Genomic DNA, 21,593 nt, shown 5'->3' with positions numbered 1-21,593 from the left:
GTGTGTGCTTTCGCATCATTTGTGACATTTGCTGCGCAATAACCACCCTCTTCTTTCCTTCTCCGTGAATAAACTCTTCAAGGATCTTAGCAAAGTTAAATACTTTTTTTTTTTTTAAATGTGTTTTTTTTAATTTCTTTTCCTTTCGCTGCCGGCGATGGGATTTGTGGTGTGATCTCACGCATCATCCGCTTGAATGCACCAAAGGAAATCCAGCCAAAGTCAGGGGCACATCTCATGGCCCTGGGATTGCAACCGAGTCCTGCCGGCACCAACTAAACACAGCGTAAACTAAAATCGTAGACAAAAGCTTTGGCAAGGGAGAAATATGAACGTTGGACGTGGGAACTTGGGAAGCAAAACCCATTTCAGTGCAGAGCAGGAATCGTTTCCAATCACCGTTTTTTCCTTTTTTCTTTCAGGCTGTGACTGTGCGAAACTCCATGGCTAAATCCTTGTACAGCGCCCTGTTCGACTGGATAGTGTTCAGAATTAACCACGCGCTCCTCAACTCAAAGGACATGGAGGAAAACACCAAGGTAACGTCTCGCCAGCTCTTCTGGCTACCCACTTGTGTTTGAAAATAGGTAACTACGGGATAAAACATTACCCAAGCTCCTAACAGCGCGTTGCTTAACATAAAGTTAACTTTTCCTCGGTTAATATTTTAGACATTGTCGTTTGAAGTGGCGTTTGCTGAGCTGGGAAGGGTGAAGCACCTCAAATAATATATCCGCAAAGCGGCTGGGATAAAGGTGCTTTGGGATTTTTTTTACACTTCGGACCAGCAGAAGAGCGAGATTGGGGGGAAGAAAAACGGTTGCGACGGGGAAGAGCGAATCCGGCGCGGTGCTGGACTGCTTTCCCAAAGAATCAATGGGAGGGATGACATGACGTTTCCCGCGATAGCAGGGGCCGCATGCCGCGACCCAGCGCATCCTTTCCAAAACCTCTCGTCTGTTCATCCGCGCTCAGCGTGACGAGGGGATGCTGACCCCAAAAAGCACGGGTGTACAGGTGCGTCCACGCACACGCGCGCTTGCAGCTCGCCAGCTACCCTTGGCTTGGAAATTTGGGATACGGGCCAGCAGCGTGCGGGGTTTTTTTGGGGGGTCGGGGGGGTTATACATCCAGGCTGAAGCCGCAGCTGCCAAAAGGAGGATTGTTTTGCTAAGCGCTAACATTACGTTTGAATTATGTCGTAGGACTGCAGTTGCAAAGACTTGCAGCGTAGCCGGTCTTTTATTTAACTCCATAGAAATGCTTGCGGAGCATAATTATAGACTGGAAATAAATACACACGTATAAAATTTGGTTATATGCTTTTTCTGACGAGAAAGGCTGTTAAAGTGGGTAGCATCCGGTGTGTCTTCTGACTGCACATGCTTACTCTCCCTCTGTTTAATATTTTACCAAAAATGTTGTGTCCTTTTTCTGCTTTTTTTTTCCAACTCATCAAAATTTTGTCTGGACTGCCAGGAAAAAATACAAACAAACCCCAAAACCTGTTTGCATTATTTGGGGAGGCAGAAAAGGTCATTTTGACAAGGAAATGCATCTCAAATACTAAATATTTTTTTTTCAATAAGCCAATGAGTTTTAAAAAAAATTTAAAATAAAAATTAATATCTGTGCCATAATATTTACATGCAAAAATCAGACTAGGACGCTACTGCTTGCTTCGTCAGCATGTCTGTAATAGCAGCGCACAACGGCTGGTGTTTATGGGCCATTAAACTTCGGTTCCCAGCCTCATATCTCAGCAGGTAAGAGCCAGAACAGCCCAAATTCGTGCTGTTTCCCAGCATCGCCGCCACGTACTAACCCTCCACTTTCTCCAGCCAAGACTCCCATACGGCGTAACCGCCTTCCTCTTGCCCGTCTCGCTACGTCATCTCACGAATTCCCAGTTCCCGGTTTTCTGACCCATACTTTTTGCCTGAAATCGCACATTGTAGCAATAAGATCCAGGTCAGGCAGCAAGCGTTGGCAGCTGGGAGCGGCGTTGCCCTTGCGCAAGAGCAAATCCGCCTGCCTTGGCAAACACCCAGGGCACGGAGCTGCAGGAACGTGCAGGATTGTCCCGGCGGTGAGATCCAGCGAGGCGGTTCTGGGCTGTACGCGGGCCAAGCCTTCTGAAACAGGAAGGTAGCGCACAAAATATCAAGAAATATGTACTTCTAGAGACAGGAGCGTAATTAGGTTTATCTTCAGAATCCTCTGTGAACGTTGATTGATTTTCACAAGTCCCCCAGAAATCATGAAAAAGCATGAATCCTGCCCGTTTCATGGGCAGAGAGGTTAAAAAGAAGAGAGTTTATGTGCGTTGCACAGAGCTGCAGAGAGCGGCTTCGTTAAACATTGACTAGGCAATTTTCTCTTGAGTTGTTTTACAGCGTCACCTCCTCGCCCCTTTTTGTAGCCCCTGACTTGAGTTCTTCCAAGCACAGAGGGAGGAGAAGCGCCTGCCTGGATCAGGCAGGGCTGGGAATAGCTGCTCCTTTGCCCTCAAGGAATAACATCGGGGTCAGCAAGCGGCCGAGGGCAACCCGGGCTCTGCGGCTGCCGCTGAGACACCAACCAGCAATTACCATCCTTCTCTGCCCTGGAGGAACCGAGCTGATGCCAATTAATTTGGTTTTTCCTACCACTTCACAATCCTTCTTGAAATCCGTTTCAGCTCGTGCTTGGAGAAAGCCTGGATGAAGATCTTGGTTCTTCTTAACCTCCCATATGTGGTCTTGGGGTTGGGCAGCACCAACAAGTAACTGGAAGGTGGACTGGGAGCAGAGCCATCTCTAGACCCTGGGAATAGGTCCTCACTGCAAGGCAAGATCTCAACCCTTAGACGACAGCATCTACTTCTTTCAATGCTGGCATCTACCAGGTCCCTCCAAAAAATCCCCTAAACACATTTCCTCTCTGATTTATGAAAGAAAAATACGGTCTTGCGCCTCACCACACAACGTTGCTGACTCCCAAGTTTGCAGCGGGTGAGCAATACGCGACTCACCCTGCGGCAAATGTCCTGGCTTAATCCCAGCCCACGCTTGCCCCCGATACTCCTCTGACTTTTAAGATAATATTTTGAAATAATCCTGCAGGTTTTGAAGGTTTGGAAGGTTGTCAGATGGTGGATTTTTTGGCAGAGGGCTTTCTGATAATGACAGTCGTGTTCTGCAGAGGTAAAAAAAGACTCAGAACCATCTGAATTCAGAGTGAATATGGGAGGAGAAGCTGATCACAAAAATGAATGTGAAAGCATATTTCTTCATGAGCGTAAATTTTGATTTCAGTGGTCGTACGCATCTGTCCTATAAAAATAGTCATGAAGAGCTTGTATAGCCTTTGCAGGAGCTGGCCTGACCAGAGCTACCGTCGGCCTGGTTGTGGTAGCTTTGACGTGAAGGCTGGAGGTTGCAGAAGGCGGCATCGCCTCAGGACAACCTCGTTGACCAAAACTCATGCTCAACGAAGCTGGTGGTGGACATAATACTCCTCGGTGCAGGCTGCGTTTCCCGAGGAGGCTATTTATAGCTAATAAGGCTATTTAATTGCTGGTGGACCATGCGCTTTGGTGATAGGTGGGAAGAAGACCTAGATCCTAACAAAGACCATGCCCCAAGAGAACTTTGGATAACGGGAATGGAGCCAATTTTCATATCCCAATATGTGTGTTTATTTGATGTCAGCAGTAAGGAGAAGATCAAAAGATGAAGCTGGGTTAAAAAAAATAAACACTCCGTTGTCATTCTTCCCCTGTTTTTCAAGCAAGTGTTTGGGAGATGTAAATCAGGCCTTTGATATCCAATTTTAGTTACATGCACAGTGAATTATTTTGGGAAAACACAGTGGGATTTGGCTTATCTTGCTTGCTGACAGGATTGGTAGCGTATTATTTCTGAACCGAGTCGCGAATAAGTTATTTGATACGGCTCGGTTTATGCTCGTAGCAGTGCTGCTGTGTATTGGTTTTGCTCTGACTCTCCGTTTTCCTTGGTCTCTTCTCTGTCGCTTTTAGCTTCTTTTATGTTCTCACGATCGCCCCCGAACTGTCTGAAATTTGACCTTTATTAATGAGGTCGGAGACTTTTCCTCTTCTTGAGAACTAGATTACTAAACCTCAGAGAGTCTCTTATTTAATTCCCCTTCCATAAATTAGGTTAAGAATTGTTAGAAGTCTGTCTCGTTGCTTAAAATGATGATATAGTGCAGAACGTGGTGGACCAAAAGGCATTTCTTCCAAGGGCTTTTTAAAGTTTTTCCCATTTGGTTCTTGTGAATTGTCTTAATTTCTTCTTAAATAACCCCGCTGCTGGTTTCGGACGAGGTGCTGCGTACGTGGGGATGATGGTGAATGCAAATTCGTGGCCATGAAGAAAATTCATGGTTGAATTCACGAAGAATTCATGGCCGTGAAGAAAATTCAGTTAAATTTAATCAACTAGTTAATTCTGGGCTATTTGAGCTGGAACAGAGGAAAAAATGCTGAATATGCAATGGGTTTAACGAGCATCTCTGTATTATTTTTAGGTCCCAATGTCCAAATTTGTAGCAAAACACTGCCTCTCCCGTTATATAATAGATCATCGTGTGTATCGTGGTGATGTAGATTAGAGTAGTCCTTTTAGATTTAGTGGTGATTCTTTTTTATTCTTACCGCATTGGCTTTAGAATATTGTAAAAGCTAAACTAAAAAAAAAAAGATCAAAATAAATAAATAAAAATAATTTTAAAAATTGTCCCCCAGAATTTGAAGCAAACCGATTTGGTGTTGCCGAAATATGCCTCCTGGCGCAGCAATGACATCACCAGCATGCGTTTGGGGTGACATAAATCAGCTCAAACAATCACTATTTATCAGCGGTTTGGGAATTGGAGAGCACGTAGCTTCAAGACCGTCATTTACTGAAAGCCTGTAAGACTCATGCTCGATGTTTAAATGTCACGGCTGTGACTTTTTTTTTTTAAGGAAAGCGTGAGGTCACTCTTATCGTCTCAACCAAAAAGTGTTTCTGAACCCAGGGTTTGCCCAAACTTTAAGAATCCTTGTAGGCGTACGCTTTTAATTACAGGAATTTTGCTGTGGGTTGGATATACTAAGTAATGCAGTCATGTGCCGAGTGCTTATTAATTTTAAATGTTAGTTTTGATAAAGAAATAGGATTAACATATAAACTCGACTCGGCTAATTGAGGTCTAAGTTATATTACATCTTTGCATGATTTCCTTAAAGCATTAATTCAACACGTGAACTTGAAACTGGAGAATTAAACGATTTCTAAATATAAAATTCCTTCAGGTTTGGGGTTTTTGTTTGGTTTTGGGTTGGGTTTTTTTTTACGTATTAGACTGCAAACTTAATCCTAAAATGAGCCAGATTATGTGCTTTTGTCAGGAAGTTTAACAAAATAATTTCATTTACATACACCTCAATGGAAATAATTTTTTTTCCACCTTGCTGTAAGAAATGACTCTGTACTGGTAGATTTGTGGTGCTTTATAATGGAAAAGCTGATATAACCCTTTTGCCTGGGTACCATGAGATTTTTTTTTTTGCCCAGAAAGCAGAAAAATAGCCGTAAATTCCGAATTTCTCATTTTTGAAATTTTACCAACTTAAATTCATTGACCTCTTTCTTTCGGGAACTCTGCGATGTTGAATCCTGCAACAGAGAGCAAACGACCCAATTCACCGCAGAGCTCTGCCCTAATTTCTCTGGCGTGAAACTCTGCAAAAAAAAAAAAAAACCAACCCAAAAAACAACCCACATCTTAAAATTTGTATTCTGGAGGTGTTCGGGAGTTATCCCCATAGTCAATGATGTCGAAAAATCCTGGTTCTCCCCACGTAACAGCCATGGCAGAATTAACCATCCTCATCTCGTGCGTGCAGTTTGGTACCTGCAGTGATTTTGTTAAATGCGGATTTATTTATTTCTTTCAGTTCTGTGCATTTTACCTCTCTGAGCTTGTTTAATTTTGGGTGTCAGCGAAAACTTATAAAAAGGCAACTTCGAAATGTAATCTTGTTAATATGATTCTTTTAGAACTGAAATAGCCTTTTTTCCCTATATAGAAATGTTCTGTCTTCCTTTATAAGTGTATTTACACGTACACATTAAAATGTATTTTAGTAGCAGTTTCGACACAGTGAATTAAAGAAAAAAGGAGGAGGTTTTTTATTCTCAGCTATTTCATATTAAATTAAGTTTGCGAGAGCTTGAGAACTTAGTGTTCGCTCATGGAAGGGGCTTAACTATGGCCGCAGAGTATCAGCACGGCGGTTGTGAAGGCGAGTGTCGGTAATTCCATAAGGATTCCGGAAGTCTGAGCGTTCTGTCTTCGAAGTCTTGGTTTTTTACGTAGTGCAATAGAGTATTTTATCTAGAGTAATTTTGGGGAGCTCTCGTGGGTTGTAGGGAGAAGCTCGCACAGCAGTGGGGTGGTTGGGGTCTGATTTGGTTACGGAAGGACGATGGGAATGGAGCGTCAGTGACGTGGATGAGAAAAAGTCACTTTGTCCTGTTTCCACCATCACTTTTTCCATGGATAATATAGATAAAATATGAGCTGCTAATTATACAAAGAGTTTAAGAAGAATTCTTACTGAAATCTATTTAAAAAAAAAAGGTGAAGCAGAAGATTTCTGCTTGTTAGGCTGTTCGTTTAATGCGTATATCTGTCAACAAAAGGGTTGCCACATTTGTTGGGACAAGCAGGAGAAGGATGCTTGACCCTCGGGAAGTGGCGGTTGAGAGCGAATCCCTCTGCCAGGCTCAGTCCTTGGTCCAGGGGCTTCCCAATTTCCATTTTCTGGTCAAACGGCTGTTTCTCATGAGCGTTTTGCCAAGCGATGCAAACTTCTGGGAAGCTGGCCAAGGACCTTCAGTAGTCATGGCATGGGTAGGGGTGAGGAGGTAGAGCCTGGCCCTGGAACAGGGAGAAAAGCCTGAATGAAGGATAAAATAGCCAAAGACCTCTTGGAAAAAATGAGTTAGAGTCTTATCGTTGCGCTTATGTGCTTTTTTAATTGTGTTTTCACTTGTTCCGGTAGGTGAAGTCCGTATCGTACAAAGCTTCAACTCACAAGCCCACGGCAGCTCTGTCTGTTCCAGCTGTAGGTGGTTCTCTGGTCAGGAGTCGAGCACAGAAGACATATTTTCCTCCCACGTTACGTGGTCTGTCGAAAACGGACAAACTGCAGCGTAGAGAAACTTGCGGATAGTCTGGTTTCTATTTCTGGCAGTGGAGTTAGGCTAGTCTTAGGAAGGTAGTTCTATGAAATCCAGAGTGCAGATAAGACTAATAAAATTAAAGCCAGGGTGCCTGGCAGCTCTCAGGTTCTTCTGAGGTAGAGAGGTGTTTCTCCTCCCTGCTTGAAGTTTGGTTCACTTGACCAGTGCTAATGCTTTTACCTCTCTTAATATTTTTAATTAATTAATTGTAACGTATAAACAGAGCCTGTACAAAGGCAAGATGACTTTGGTTAGACATGGAAACTTACCCCAGAGCGCAGTTTGGTAGCGAACTGCTGGTGGAGCTCTCTGTGCACGTGTCCTTCAACCACTTCACTCCTTTTCTGATGATAAGAAGCTTGCTAGATGGGCACAATCTGAGTTTTATTTGCAAATAATTATTAATTACTTGTTTAACAGAACAGTCGCATACAGGTTTGGAAGTGATGGGTTACACTTGGCGCTTGCTCGCGGGCCAGCACGCACACGTGTGGCCAGGGGTCCACTGCCACCCTTTGCCTGGATGGCCGTGAGAGGAGCGAGGTTGGTTTGGGAGGAGAGGAGAGAGAGGGCCAGGAGGTTGCAAAGCAAGCTGTGAATTCACAGTGGTGTTGGCCTCATTTTGCCAACATAAAAAAACCCTCGGTGGACCCGTGTCTCGATAACCATCTCAAGAGGTCATTGTAGGAGACCAAACAGGCTTTGGCTCTTCACTTTGGAGAAAAGGCTGGGGTGGGATACGGTTGAGGTTTACAAAATCATCCAAGTGGTGGAAAAAAGACAATTTAGAACTGTAGTTCGCTAAACCCTGCAATTTATTTTATGGATTATGGATTTAGTAAAAGAAAACACTTCTCTATCGTGAACTTCTATAAGTTGGCCTGAGAGGCTGCGAGGGATCATAGTGTCAATGGGTTCCAAAAAAACTTGCATGGGTACTTCTTTATGTATCTCTTGCCCATGAGCTGAAGGGAGCATGGAGGTGCCTCTGCCCCTCCCTCATCCCAAAACTGTGGGTGCTGGTAGAAAAGGGTGATGGACCATGGAAGAGCCACGCTCACGTGCCCGGTATGGGATGTCCTACTGCCACAGCTGGAGATGTCAGGTTGGGAGAAGGGTTGGGCTGGTTCTGCTGAGCGTTTCTCGTGTCCTGGTGGCCGGGGCTGGGATAGCTGTGCAGGAACACGGGGCCCTGGGACAGCATCCATGGGAAATGAGGCTCGGTTCCCTTCCCTGCCCTGCCCTGCCCAGAGAACTTCGCTCAAGGCAAACAGTAGCTGAGCCTTCAAAGGGCGCAGAAGGCAGGGAAAGCAGGCTCTTGGGTCGTCAGGTTAGAAAAGGAGCTTTTGTTTTATTTGCTGTGTTGCCTAAGTTTTTAATTATGAAGGAACCTGGCTCGGGGTGGATTTGAGCGCTCCCTTTCAGCGGCGTTACTTTTTTTACGTTACTTTACATCGCCTTCGGTAAGGTGCGAGAGACTCAACAATTCCAAAAATCAGTCCGTCTGGGTTACGTTTCTCAGTAGGAGACATTCCTCTGATCCATCTGATACGCAAAGCGGATATTTTATATTCAATGCTATTTTATTTCGGGCTAGACTTATTTTCCTTCGTTGCAATGGATTATTGCCGTGCAAACCCCTGCCGTGCAGATATTCCTTTGAAAGGCTTGCAGTTGGAGCGTGTTTGCTTAGACGCCTTGTATTCAACCTTGTAGGCATGTTTCTGTGGACTGTCTTCGCGGTGTAAGCCTTTTTTTCCCCAACTCTATCCCCACTTTTCCCCTCAAAATATAAATACTGTCTTAGAACCAATAGAATAACTTGGAACTGGGTTCAGGTTTCTTCAAAGGTGGCAATTTGTCTACAAATTAAAAAAAACCCGCCCAAAGCACTTTTCTTCTAGAAGAAGGCCGTCTGTCCAGATATCTGAAGTTACATGTTGTCTCTCTCCTGTAGGTCAAGTCTTCCAGATGGCATAATATGAACAATTCCAGGAAAAATTAAAAGTCCTGCTATTAAGTATATTTAATTCTGTATGCTTTTGATTATGTACTGTGTACAAATAATCCATTTACTTTATGTGATTTTATTCTAATCTACATTCTTACTTTTCTTGCAGACTTTATCCATTGGAGTCCTTGATATTTTTGGGTTTGAAGACTATGAAAATAATAGTTTTGAACAATTCTGCATTAATTTCGCCAACGAGCGCTTGCAGCACTACTTTAACCAACACATCTTTAAACTCGAACAGGTAGGTCTGGAAATATTTACTGTCTGATGCCAGTGAGTGTTGACATGAGTTTGTGGCACCGATAAAGTTCTTTAATTGTCCCTTTAATTCTTGTACGTTAAGGAGTTGTACATTCAATTATTCAAATTTAACTTCTAATTTACCATATGACTTACTGCTACCTGTAAAATAAAATCCAGCTGGTTTTAAATAAACATTTTGGGATACAAGTATCCTCAAACATCATGAAGACCTTACCCGCTGCTCTTTTGTCTCTTTGATGAGCCCAAAGGGCTCATCCATGAGCAATTTCTTTCGTGCCTTTGTCTGGACTCGCTGCTATGTCATTTAGTATCACATAAAAGTTCTTTTTCGGCACCTGTTGAAAACGCCACCCCAATCTTCTGGTGGTTTTTTTTTTACTTTCCAGTGTTAATCTGTGTGGAGGGAGGGGAAACGTCATGTCTGTACATGTTCTGCAAGGTCAGCCTTGAGATCCTGATGACCTCCAATAGCCATGGCAGATTAAGAAAGGTTGAACTTTAAGCTTTGCTTTAGGTTTGTTAAGACTGGGTGTTGCTTTCCAGCCTCAAATTAATGTGCTGTAAGAGAGATAACAAAAATACAGGCCATAATTTAGCAGGTAACATGGCATAGTCTGTTAATTAGGATGGGAGAAGGCTTCTCCAAACATCATTTGTTATCTAACAACAAGCAGGAGAAGAAAACTGCTAAAGTACGTGGTGTTTCATTGATGCACAACATATAATTGGGCTGTATAATATAGTAAATACATTACAGGCCTTCAAAATGCTTTTTTTTTTTTTTTATGTCAGTCCGCATGCCCTCCCTTCAGGTGAAATTCTTCTTTGGGTGACGTCAAGGGAAATCCTCCTTATCATTAGTTTCGGTAGAGCTAGGATTTGATGAGCTGCGCTCTGCGGCCTGAGTCCAGCTCAGATCGGAGCATTGAACCAGCCCTTCCCAGAAACCCTGACAGTTCGGTTTGATTCCCCCCCCCACAGCATTATAAAAGATCTGCAAAGTCAGAAAGAGAAATCTGCTTGAATATAAGGATGGTCAAAAATAAGCAATATAGCCCTGAAAGGATCATTTGAGGGATGTGTGCTCTAGAGTTTGAACCTTCTCTGTTAGTGCTCTCTTTGTTTTTTTGGTCAAGAAGGCGGAGCAGAGCTACTCAAACCCATTTTATTCCAGTTTTGTAACTGGTCTTTGTATGCCAATGCACCCTACTCAACAGATGCTCCAAGAATTTCATGGGAAAACCTGACTGTATTTCTTGGCAGAGGTCTATTTTGCCATTATCCACCATAAAAAGGCAAGACTATTGCAAAGCCAATATAGTTATTTTTTTTCTAGAAAGGTAACTGATATGCTTTCTAGAAGAGACTTGGGGACGTAGGACCCTTCCGGAAGGCTAGAGGCGATACCTCAGTGAGGTGGGATTTCAGGACACTTGGGTTTCGGCAGCTTCCGCCGGCTTCGCAGGAGCGAGCCGAGATGCCGGCATCCATAAGGGAATTCCCGTGCTTGGGCTGGGAATTCCTAGCAGGACAGTGCTCCTCCCGAGCCCGGGGTATATGCAGAGCTCCTGATTGCAGCAATCTGTAATTCTCCTTGGACCAGCTTATAATCAGTGACCTAATTAGCTTTCTCCTATAAATCTGTCAAGCACATGAAGTCATTAAAGTCAGTTTTCGCTGTATGGATGAGAGGAGCGGTTGCGGAGGCATCCGATTGCAAAGGACTCGTTCTGATTCTTAATGCTGGAGCGCTGCAAGCTCTGCTGGTGGAAAATGCGGTCATCTCTACATAGTTTGCTTTCTATAAATATAAATAAGCCGTACAGCTGCACGAGCGCTAGTTCTTGGGCGAATTATTTGTACGGTTTAATCATTTACTTTTCCTCCTCTTGGAGTTACGTGCTGCATGCGGAGGACTGGATTTGATGGGAAGAAAACTTGATGATACGTATTCAGATTTTGGGTCTTCAGAATATCTTTTCCTTCCTAGCTGGCCCAAAGATTAATGATAGCTGCCAGTCTACAGATGAAGAGCAGGTAGTTAATATTGTGGTTCAAGACCACCAAACAGTTTTATTACTTTGAATCGTGAATTTATGTCAGATATTTGCGGCTTTACAAGGGTTTATTTGTAGTCTTGATGGCTGAAGAACAAGTGGGTTATTGGTGATGGATGCCTGAAGTGGAGGGGTCCTCCTCTGCAGCCAGAGATAGGCTTCTTGTATCTCCAAAGCTTGCAGGAGGCTGAAGACGGATTGCTGACATATTTGGATGCTTCTGCTAAAAGAAATGACAAATTTAAGTATTTGCTAAGGATTTTTTTTTTTTTTAAAATCGTAATAGAATTTGTGAGCAAGAATGGTGTTTAGCCATGATGTAATTGTTGCTGATGTTATGGAAACCAAAATACCTACCACCAAGTCATCTAACAGAAGTGTGGGATTATTTTAACCTTTTTTTTTTTTTTTCCTCTTGGTGAAATCTAATACAATGCGCCTTGCGAATCTTTTTTTAAACCTTCTGTCTGAAGACAACGCTATTTCCAGCGGTTTGCAAACAACCGGCTGAGGCATCCTCGGGCAGTCTGGCTTCAACCTGCTGCCTCCTATAAAATACAGCTGTTGTTGTGCTGCGTGCCGAGAGTCTGCAAAGATCTTTGCAATAGCAACCTCCTCTCTTTGAGCCAACCATGAGAATAAGAATAATGCATCTCTGCCCGCTGTTTGTAGTAAAATAGAAGGCAAAAAAATGTAGGAGAAGGCAAAAAAAAGGGTAAATGTTAGAGTTCTGCTTTAGATAAAGGCGGTGATTGATGTTTCTCTACCACTTTTTCTTTTCAATCAACTGTTCTGGATTGCTAAGGAAAATTCAGTGATGATTTGTGATGCATGAGGATACGCTTTAACAGATGATGGAAGAGTACAAGAGACACAAACCCTAACCAGGCAGTAGAGCCCAGGCTCATAAATCTTCGTCTATTTCAATAGGCAAACTCCTGCGTTCGGACCGATAACAATCTATTTATTAATCTAGAAAGGCTGCTATTGCAGGAATCATAAATTAAGTACAGCGTGACCCATTACGTAGCGAGGGTGGTTTTCTCCTCCCCGTTCATCGGGGTGGAGGTTGGATGAGGGGCTGTAGCTGGTGGCTGTATCGGCTGCCTGATGCGGTGCTTGCTCTGCACGGCTGGAGGATGGAGTGTCCTTCACCAAGCTCCATGCAAAGTGCAGGCACGCTTAACTCTTCCATGCAGCGCGGTCTCATCCCTCCCTCGGGCTGGTGACTTCCAGCGAGACGTCCCCATAGCTCTCGGACTCGTTAGGTGCTATTGGAGTATCACACCTCGGTGGCGGTTCTCTGTTCCCCGGCTTTGCTCCATCCCCCTGTCCTCCTCTGCAGAGTGCATAAGCCCAGAGCTGCTGTGATGTTCAGATAACAGCCAGGTGCTTCTGGGAGAGGAAAATAGCATTTCTGCATTGCAGCCTGCCTATTTTTTTTGTTGTGGTGTTTTGTTTTTTGTTTTTTGGTTTTTTTTTTCAATTTAGGGCATTGCACGAAATAATTGCTGTGTGTGAAGATGTGGTTTGGAGGTCACCACTAACGTAACACCCATGATATGAGTTTCCTCCATGTTCCCAGATCTTTGGCAATTTGAGGACCAGGAATACAAGTTTTTATCTCTTTATGTATCCCATTCTTCAGACTTTGTCATCTTTGGCCTTACGGATCTTTCCCCATCCTCACTCAGGCTCGTCCGACACTCAGCTTTTTGGTTCCCCCCACGCCGCTCTCCTTTCCCTATTTTCAGCTGATGCTTTGCAAAGGTTGAGAAGCTTTCCGTCCCACAGGCATTGCTGCCAGAAGTTCTTTTCTACCCCATTTTCCACCTTTTCTTTACCCGCCAAACCTCAATTTCGAGGACATCCTTTTATTGCTTAAAAAAAAATTGATGAATAACCAAGGCTGAGACTGAAAAAAACAATATTCTTTGGAGTGCGATCAACTGGCATAAGCCCTGTTGTTGACCAAAGTCCATTTTCTGGTGTGATCCCTGGTGAGCTTGATGTCCCAGCCAGTAAACCTCAACCTCCTCACGTAGAAAAACTTAATTTCATAAAGATAACGTGTCCTATGAAAGGTCTGCTCAGCCATTGAAAGCTCCGTAAATATGTAGGTCTACAGGTTTTACTGGTCCTGTGTCAGAGGTGGAGAAATCTGAGAGTCTGGACTAAATCATCAATGTTACACCAATTTGTTCATCGCAGTGGGAGTGAATTAATTAAAAAAAGCATCGATTTGTCACGGGACGTGGTGATAGGTGGTTTCTTTAGTCTCTGAAATGGCTGCGATGCCTGCAATATTTTAAAGTATTTTGGATATGCTTCTCACGCCATGCTGCTCTGTCTCCTACCAGCCTTCCACATCATTTAGAGAACATAAAATATGAAAATTAACAATAAATACATTAAAAAAAAATTAAAATGAAAAAGGGTCTTTCTCCTACAGCTTGGAGCACTTTTTCCTTTCCTTCCAGTAAAAGGGGTTTTTTTTGTAGCTCATCACTCTGGTTAGGCGTGAACATCTCTTTATCACCTCTGAAGACAAAAGCCGACCATCAGAAGTCAACCGTTGAGGTCTGGGAGGCTCGGTTCAAATTTCTGTTGTCGTTGAAGATGGAAGAGTGGGCGCTCTCCGAAAAATGCTGCCATCAGCTGTGCGCCATATGACAGGCAGAGAAATAACAAGCCGCGCAATTTCTTGATTTATTATCTGGCAATATGCCATTGTATGTAACTCATATTTTTTTTAAAAAAGGGTGCTTAGAGTACATAACTCATATTAAAAAAAAAAAAGGATGCTTAGAGTTGTTTAAACATTATCGTTAGGATAGGAAGATTTCGAACTGCAGGATTGTTGAAATATCACACGACTCCGGTTGTCGTCGGTCCCCCAAAGTGTTGACTTGGCTCATTCCCCTCCCTGAGGAACGGCTCCAGAGGGGCTTTATTGGCCACCCCCTTGTTCCTCAGTTTCTCCAGGTGATGAACCTTCACAATATATAGTATATAAAATAAAATATGTAGAATATATTCTATTATTTATGTATATATACTGTAATATAGAATAGTTTGAGCTGGAGGGGACCTTAAAGGTCATCTCATTCCAACCCCCCTTGCAATATATATAAAATAAAAAATACGAACCTCCAGAAGTAGCATTCTTAAATCTGTGTAGCGGCATCCTAGGTAGGCAAATTAGAAAGCATCCTTCAAATATCATTAGAAAATACTCTAGAAAGCTCTGCTGGTGGGATGTGCTGGTGTAAAAGACTCGGAGATTTTCTGCGTCTTTTCTACGTTAGAATTAGCTATCCATAAGAAACAAGTTTGGGTTGCTTTGGGTTTGATTTTTTTCTTTTTTATTAGATTTCCTGACCTTTACTTAAAGCCCACTGCAGAGAACTATCTGTGAAGCCCAGCTTTTGTGAAAATACCGTCATTTTGGTTGACGGTGTAAAACTCAAGATAAACGCACCAAGAGCTCCTATTTGCAAGTGGAGGAATGTGTAATTTTAAAGGTTCGAGTGCATATTTTAGTTAGATGAGAGAGAAAAGCAGAATTGATTTGGGAGACAGACAACAGGACTAAGCTGGGGATTTTTTGGTTTGTTGGTGTTTGGTTTTTTTTAAATTAAAAACCCGTGATTGCGCTAGAGAAGAATTATTCAGGTAAAAAGCTGGTGAGCTGAACGGACAGGTTCAACGTGCGGATGTCACCACTGGTGCCTGGACAGTTGGTTTGGCACGGTAACAAGATTTTATAGGGCTAGCATAGGACAATTATATATATATATATATAAAAAATAGGGAGTGCTCTAAGTGTGAATGAATGAGAGAGGAAAGAGGAGCGAGTGTATTTATTGACACAAGTTTGGAAGGGGAAGAAGACGTTTAGCCTGGAGGACCAGTCTGGTGTTGACCATGACCAGTTTGGTGTTGACCACTGTGGAGGTCCTCTTCACATTTCCTAAGCCTGATAGGACTGCATTGACATATTTATTTATTCATTCATTCATTCATTTATTTATTTTCCTCTCTAATTTAGATAGGAAGAAATTAAAGCAATTAATCTGGCAGGAGATCACACAGCATCTTTAGGCTCATGCTCCTCCTGGCTGGTGTAAGGGCGGGTTGGGAAGAAGGACGCTCCTGCGAAGGGAGCGAAGGGGACGGCAGCAAGCTGCGTTTTGCCAGCTGAATCATGCAAATCCAATTTTCCCCATTTTGTGAGCAAAATAGAACTTACGCCTGGAACTTGCTGTTGCCGCTGAAGCGTAGGGAGCTGATTTGAGCTCAGAGCTGGATGCTGCAGAGCTGGTGTAGCACGTACGGCCGCGTGCGCGAAACCCTGGGCTGAACCTACTATTTTAAATCCCTTTCTCTAATAACGGGCAATCCAAATCACAATAAATTAAAATCTCAGGCTGCGTACGTGAAGCAGACACGAGGTTGTCAGCGGGCAAAGGGTCAGCCTCAAAATAAAGCCAAATTCACTTGCCGTTTGCTGAGGGGCCGTGGAAACGGTCACCTCGAAGGAGAAGACCATCTCAAGGAGCACCTTTGCTTCAAAACCTGCTGCCAACGCGCCGGAAGTGGTTTGCAGCTTAAAACGGGCGGCGGAAGAAACACAAGAGAAGGCTGTTTGTCAGAACGCCTGCATCGCCAGACGTTATCGTTAAAATAGAGCAGCTTATAAACCTGTTTATAGATTGTATATTTATAGAGCGTGCAGATACGTATTTATAGATACTGCATCTGTGGGTGCGTTATTAAAAAATTAGATATTATTCCTACATATTTATATATAGATAATTTTTATTCTTTTTTTTATATATATATATATATATATACACGGCTGCATGTATAAATTCCTCTTCTGCTTAAATTGAGAACAAACATAAAAATCCTTGTTCAGAAATGAAAGCGTCAACATCTTCTGGAGGGATGTCGGGAACTCTAAGCATCCGCGTCGTCTGCAGCACATAAGCGCCGGCACCAAACCAGACGTTGGTCTCGTTCATTCAGAAACTCTCTAATAATAAGGTTTGCCCATCTAGAGGATTTGTCATATCGAGCTCCTTTTAATTATCAAATTACGCCGGGATGATTCTGCTGGGGCTGGCTCGCGGTGCCCGCCTGCATTTGCCGGACGAGCAATTAATTCTTCCATTCCCGGGTGGACGGGTCCTGCGTGGATCTCTCCTGGTTGGAGAGGTTTTCCCACGCCTTGCTGTTGTTTCCAGCCTTGGAAAAGCTTTCCCAAGCTTCCCAAGATCGATTTTAGGATACATACGTATACGGACATCACGAGGTGTAGCTCCTTTAGTTTATCATATAACAATGACCTATTTTAATGTGGTTTTTAAACCATTAAATATTATGTTCTTTCCTGGAAGGTTTTCAATATAGTTTGCAAAATATGGCTTCGTTTCTAATTTTTGAGCTGAGCTTTTTGAGATGTAATTCGCATTTTCTTGCCCATCGGCATCTGCGAGGTTGATGGTACCTCGTTACTGGGTAAGCGATCAAGAGAGAAACAATTTACGTGCTGGGGTTTAGCCGCTCGAAGCTTCCGTCTGCAAAGGTTTATATTTTTGTGGGTGTCAAATTGACTTGTAATATTTTTTAAAGAATATCTTGGGATTAGTTGAAGCTGGGGAAGTCACCTAGGAACGGAGAGAGACACGGAAGGGGGTTTAATTCCCAGTTTCTCGCTTCGCAAATGCCGCCTGAAGCTGAAGCAGACGGCGTTAGAGTCGAGAAGAGAGGAATTTCACACCCTTCTGTTTCATCGTGAATTTTCAGGCAAAATATATACAGTTAGACATCCAAAAGTATCTGCCTATCGATCGCATCAGAGCGTATGGCTCTGGATTATGCGAGCTTTTATGACAGGAACACGACGGGAAGCGTTCCCACGTGGAACTACGCTGGAAAAAGGGATTTTTTCAGTTGATTTCCCACTTCGTTTGGGGAATTTTCATCGTGTAAACAAGATTTGCTTACGCCTCGGTAACGAAAGGGGAGAGAGCATCATCCCTGTCTTTGGGTTTTTAAACATTATTTTTTTGGGGCCGCTTCTCAATTGTCACCGCGACTAATGACACCGTCCCTCTGGTGTAAGACGTCTGCCTCCTGGGCACTGAAATGCTGAGATATTTTCATGGCTCTTGGCTTGCAGGCTGGCGGCCCGATGCCCAACACCCTCCAGACCTCTTTTAAATCACGGCGAATTTTGTACCTTCGATATCCCGTGATAAGGCAACAAATTGAATCTATTGTGGGAAAAAAACCCCACGTCTTTATATTCGGGCCTGATTTTTCACTGCCTTTCGATTTGAATTTACCAATCCCTCTGTTTTGTGCTTTAAGACAGATGGGAAACTTATTATGGTTTTTATTTTGTATTTTTATCACGCCTCTCCTGTTTCATTTCATCTCTGGGATTCCATGCTGCTCTTCTCTTAAGTTTTTCAAGCTCCCGATCACTCCCTCTTAATTTTACCATATGATTTTGGGGAGCAGTAGGACGATACTCTAGATAAGTGTGAGCTTAAAAATCATATTTAATGCTTTCTTCTCTAATTATGCTTTTTAGCATTGGATTTTACTTATGGTTGACCATGACTGGATGTGGAGCAATTCGTAATAGAGCAGGTGTGGATGTGTAGAGATGTTTTCCAGCACCTTCAAGATTCTGTTGGGTATTTCCTCCCCCTCGATATATAAACCTTTAATTGAGCTGCGGATTACAGCCTGTTTCTTTTTTGGCTTAGCATCGAAATAAAATCCCGATAAGAGAACTCATCCAACGCTCTCGTAAAGATAATGGCACTTGTTTCTCTACACGTTGAACTATAAAATGACGCGTGTTTTCGGTGCGAGGCAGTAGGGTTTCCGTCAAGCCTTGTGTCCCCAGTTGGGAAGGTTTTCCTGACGCTCAGCACACATATTTTAATCTTAAATTCATTATTCCGCGTGGCATAAGCAGTGTTTGTACTCTGGGGGCAGCATTAGGCAGGCGGGGTTTCTCTTTAGTAACACTTAGCTATCTCTTTACTGGAATTCCATTAATTTTCCTATATAAAGATGTTGGATATTCTGCCAGATTCTGTTTATTCGGTAGCCCAAATTTTACATGTTAATATGCCTCAGATAATGTGGTGTGATACTCAGTAGAGATTTACGCTCAGATCCTGAGTATATGCGTTTTAGAGTCACATTTTATGGTCCTTTTTCATGATCTTTAGGGTCTTTTTTTTTTTTTTTTTATGTTCGAACATCACAAATTGTGTTTCGTGTCATAGCCTTCAGGTCTATCTCAGCATTTTAAGCTCTACAAAACCCCAGCAGCTGCAAACAAGAAAAACTCAAACCAATACTGCCTTTTCTTATGAGCCACCTCCTCGCTTAGCCACGTCATTCTAAATATTGAATGCAATGATGAAATACGTACGTAGATGTGGGGTTTTTTCCCCTAAAGAGAGGCGAGATGAAGTCACTAACCCCCCTTCTCTCCCGAGCTTCAGCTGAGGCGGAGAGGCCAAATCCACGTGATGCAATTTTGCTGACCTGGCTGTCGCAGCGAGCGCCCCGACGCGGCTACGGCAACGCAACCCTGCTCTGATTTGAGTGACGGCATTCGAGAAGTGGTCGGGCTCGCGCCGGCAAAACGGGTCCCTTCGGTGACGTGCGGCGCCAGTGTCGACGTCCTGCCAACGTCGTGGTGGTCGGGGCGGCAGAATTGTTTCTAGATGCACAATTGGGAAGCGTTAATCTACTCGTGGTGGCTACGCAGGTCCCCTGGAGAGCAGTCAGTAGCATCTCACCCAATAATTAAATGAAAATATGGAGCTGCTGGACTCTCAAAAAATCCCTGAATGTCTTTTTTGGGTTCTTTGCTCAATTCCTTTTGCCGAATTTGGGAGCTCAGTGCTCTCCTCTCCAGCAACCTTGCATCGCTCCACTTTCCAGCAGACCAGGTTTCAACTACCCAGGGATGGGAGGAGTAAATCCGTACATTTTTGTTGGGAGTGAGGATGCCAAAAAAATAGGATTCTCTGGACTTTAGTGCGCTAGAAACTTTTGTAGATAGCGGTCATGTCCACGGTTTGGTTCTTGATGTAAAGGTGGTCTTCTAGAAACAGGACATTTGAATTTGCCCCTAAATATAACTTAAAGTCAAGGTATGAATTTAAGCTGATTTTTAATTAACCTCCAGCTAATTTGGACTTGATGATCTCCAAGGTCTTTTCTAACCAAAACCATTCTATGTTTGAGGATTTTTTGTTTGAATGGGCCATAAGTCTTTCGTATTGTCTTTATGATGACTGTACGTTTGTGAAATGAAAACCTCATGTTGGTTGGATCTAATTCCTTACTATTCAAGTTCTCTGCAAGGACCCTGCAGCCATCGAAGGATGGCAGAGACTTTATTGTCGTACTCCAAAGTGGAGAAGTGTTTGGAGGTAACTTTTCAAGGATATCTCCTGAATTCTGCAGAAGGACAATCATTAGAAGATGAATATAGAAATCACATCAAAGATTGATAACTGAAACTTAATTAACATGTAGATATGGCCAGCAATGATTTTACCCTGATCATTTACTGCACAATTTGCACGGCGTTTTGCAGACCGGCAAACACCCAAGGAATTACATCGGTCAATCACAAAGCCATAGTTGTTTCTCCTGGGCCGTGATTCTTTCTGAAGACAACCAAACCGATAAGTGGAAAAATGCTAGGAAAAAAGAAATGAGGGGAATTTTTTTCCACTTAAGCTTTGGAGCAATTGCTCTGGCATAGTTTCTGCTGCTGCGTACGCTCCTGTCTTGAAATGAGAGCGTGTATCTGAGTTATTGTGGAAAAGGTTATTAGCTGAGGACTTTAATCCCTCTTCGTATTTGGCCAACGCAGCCAGAGGTTGAGCTGGGGATGGAAGGGAGGGAGCGACGGACGGACAGATGTGGGGAACAACTGCACAGCCTGGGAGCGAGGGTTTCCGACTCAGCCCAGAGGAAAAAGAAGAGCAGAGGAGGGAAAATTAGCCAAAATCCTGCAGCTGAAGAAGCAGAGGCCAGGAGGTACGTGATGACCAGCCTCAGGTCATGTGTGGCAGAGCTGAAGATGAGCCTAAAGTCGAGACCTTGAACTTTGGTCTTTTATGGTCATTTACCGACGTATATTTAAGAAAACCAGCTGGCATTGCTAATTAGTTCTTTTGCACCGATCTTTGGAGTAGTAGAATATTTTTAGTGTGGTCAGAAGAATTTCGCAGCAACGTTTGCTGTGCAGCTGGCCAAACGTCCCACGCGGAGCTATGGATGTCTAGAGTCCTTCTAGAGCAGAGCGATGGTGTGTGCCTGGTTTAGATGTATGCAAACTTAAAACTCTAGATAATTGGGGGGGTGAAATAATATATGAGTCAAGCCCCTATAGATGTAGTTCAAAAAAGAGTCACGGTAATAAATAGCTAAGCCAAGCGACACCCACCACCGCTAAAATAAGGCTCTTCTTTTGTCATCATGGTGAGTTTTCTTGCTCTCCGGGTGCTCAGGACCAGTCCTGAGCAGGCGAAGTTGGGACCAACGGACCCTGCATCCGATTAAGCGGCTGTCAGAAGCAGGCGGTTGATAAACGATGCCGACTCCCATTCCCGCTGCACGCATCGCCGTCTCTCTCTTTTAAATCACTCAGGAGAAGCTCAACGCTTGCTCAAGAAATACGCAGTCTTCTACGGTTGGCTGGGTTGCCATATAGAAGATTTTCCTGACTCGCACTAAAAATATGAGGAATCTTAGTGAAATATGTGATTTTTAAATGCCTATGGTTTAGCAGGGACCTGTGAACGCCGTTCTGCGTGCCCGCTGTGTCCCGGTTGCTCTACGGGAACCTAAGAAAAAAAAGAAACAAAATTAAAAGAAAAAATAAAATTCATGATGCGGAGTTGTGCCTTATTTTTAGGATTTTTTTTTTTTTTTTTGTCCAATGGGGTGTTTTATATTTTGAACCCG

The 21,593-nt window shown here is 43.3% G+C and overlaps 1 protein-coding gene across 3 annotated transcripts in view; it reads left to right on the top strand.

The window, feature by feature from the left end:
• MYO9A (myosin IXA) overlaps nucleotides 1-21,593 on the top strand; it is a 181,283-nt gene that overhangs the window by 107,976 nt on the left and 51,714 nt on the right. For all 3 annotated transcript variants that reach the window (XM_054836978.1, XM_054836976.1, XM_054836975.1), the window contains exons 10-11: nucleotides 423-539; nucleotides 9,359-9,493. In XM_054836978.1, coding sequence (XP_054692953.1) covers nucleotides 423-539; nucleotides 9,359-9,493 — 252 coding nt within the window. The remainder of the gene's footprint in view (nucleotides 1-422; nucleotides 540-9,358; nucleotides 9,494-21,593) is intronic.

This window comes from Grus americana, chromosome 10 (assembly GCF_028858705.1).
Source record: "Grus americana isolate bGruAme1 chromosome 10, bGruAme1.mat, whole genome shotgun sequence".
Lineage (NCBI taxonomy): Eukaryota > Metazoa > Chordata > Aves > Gruiformes > Gruidae > Grus > Grus americana.
The sequence above is the reverse complement of the archived record's forward strand: the minus strand, read 5'-3'. Positions and strand labels throughout refer to the sequence as shown.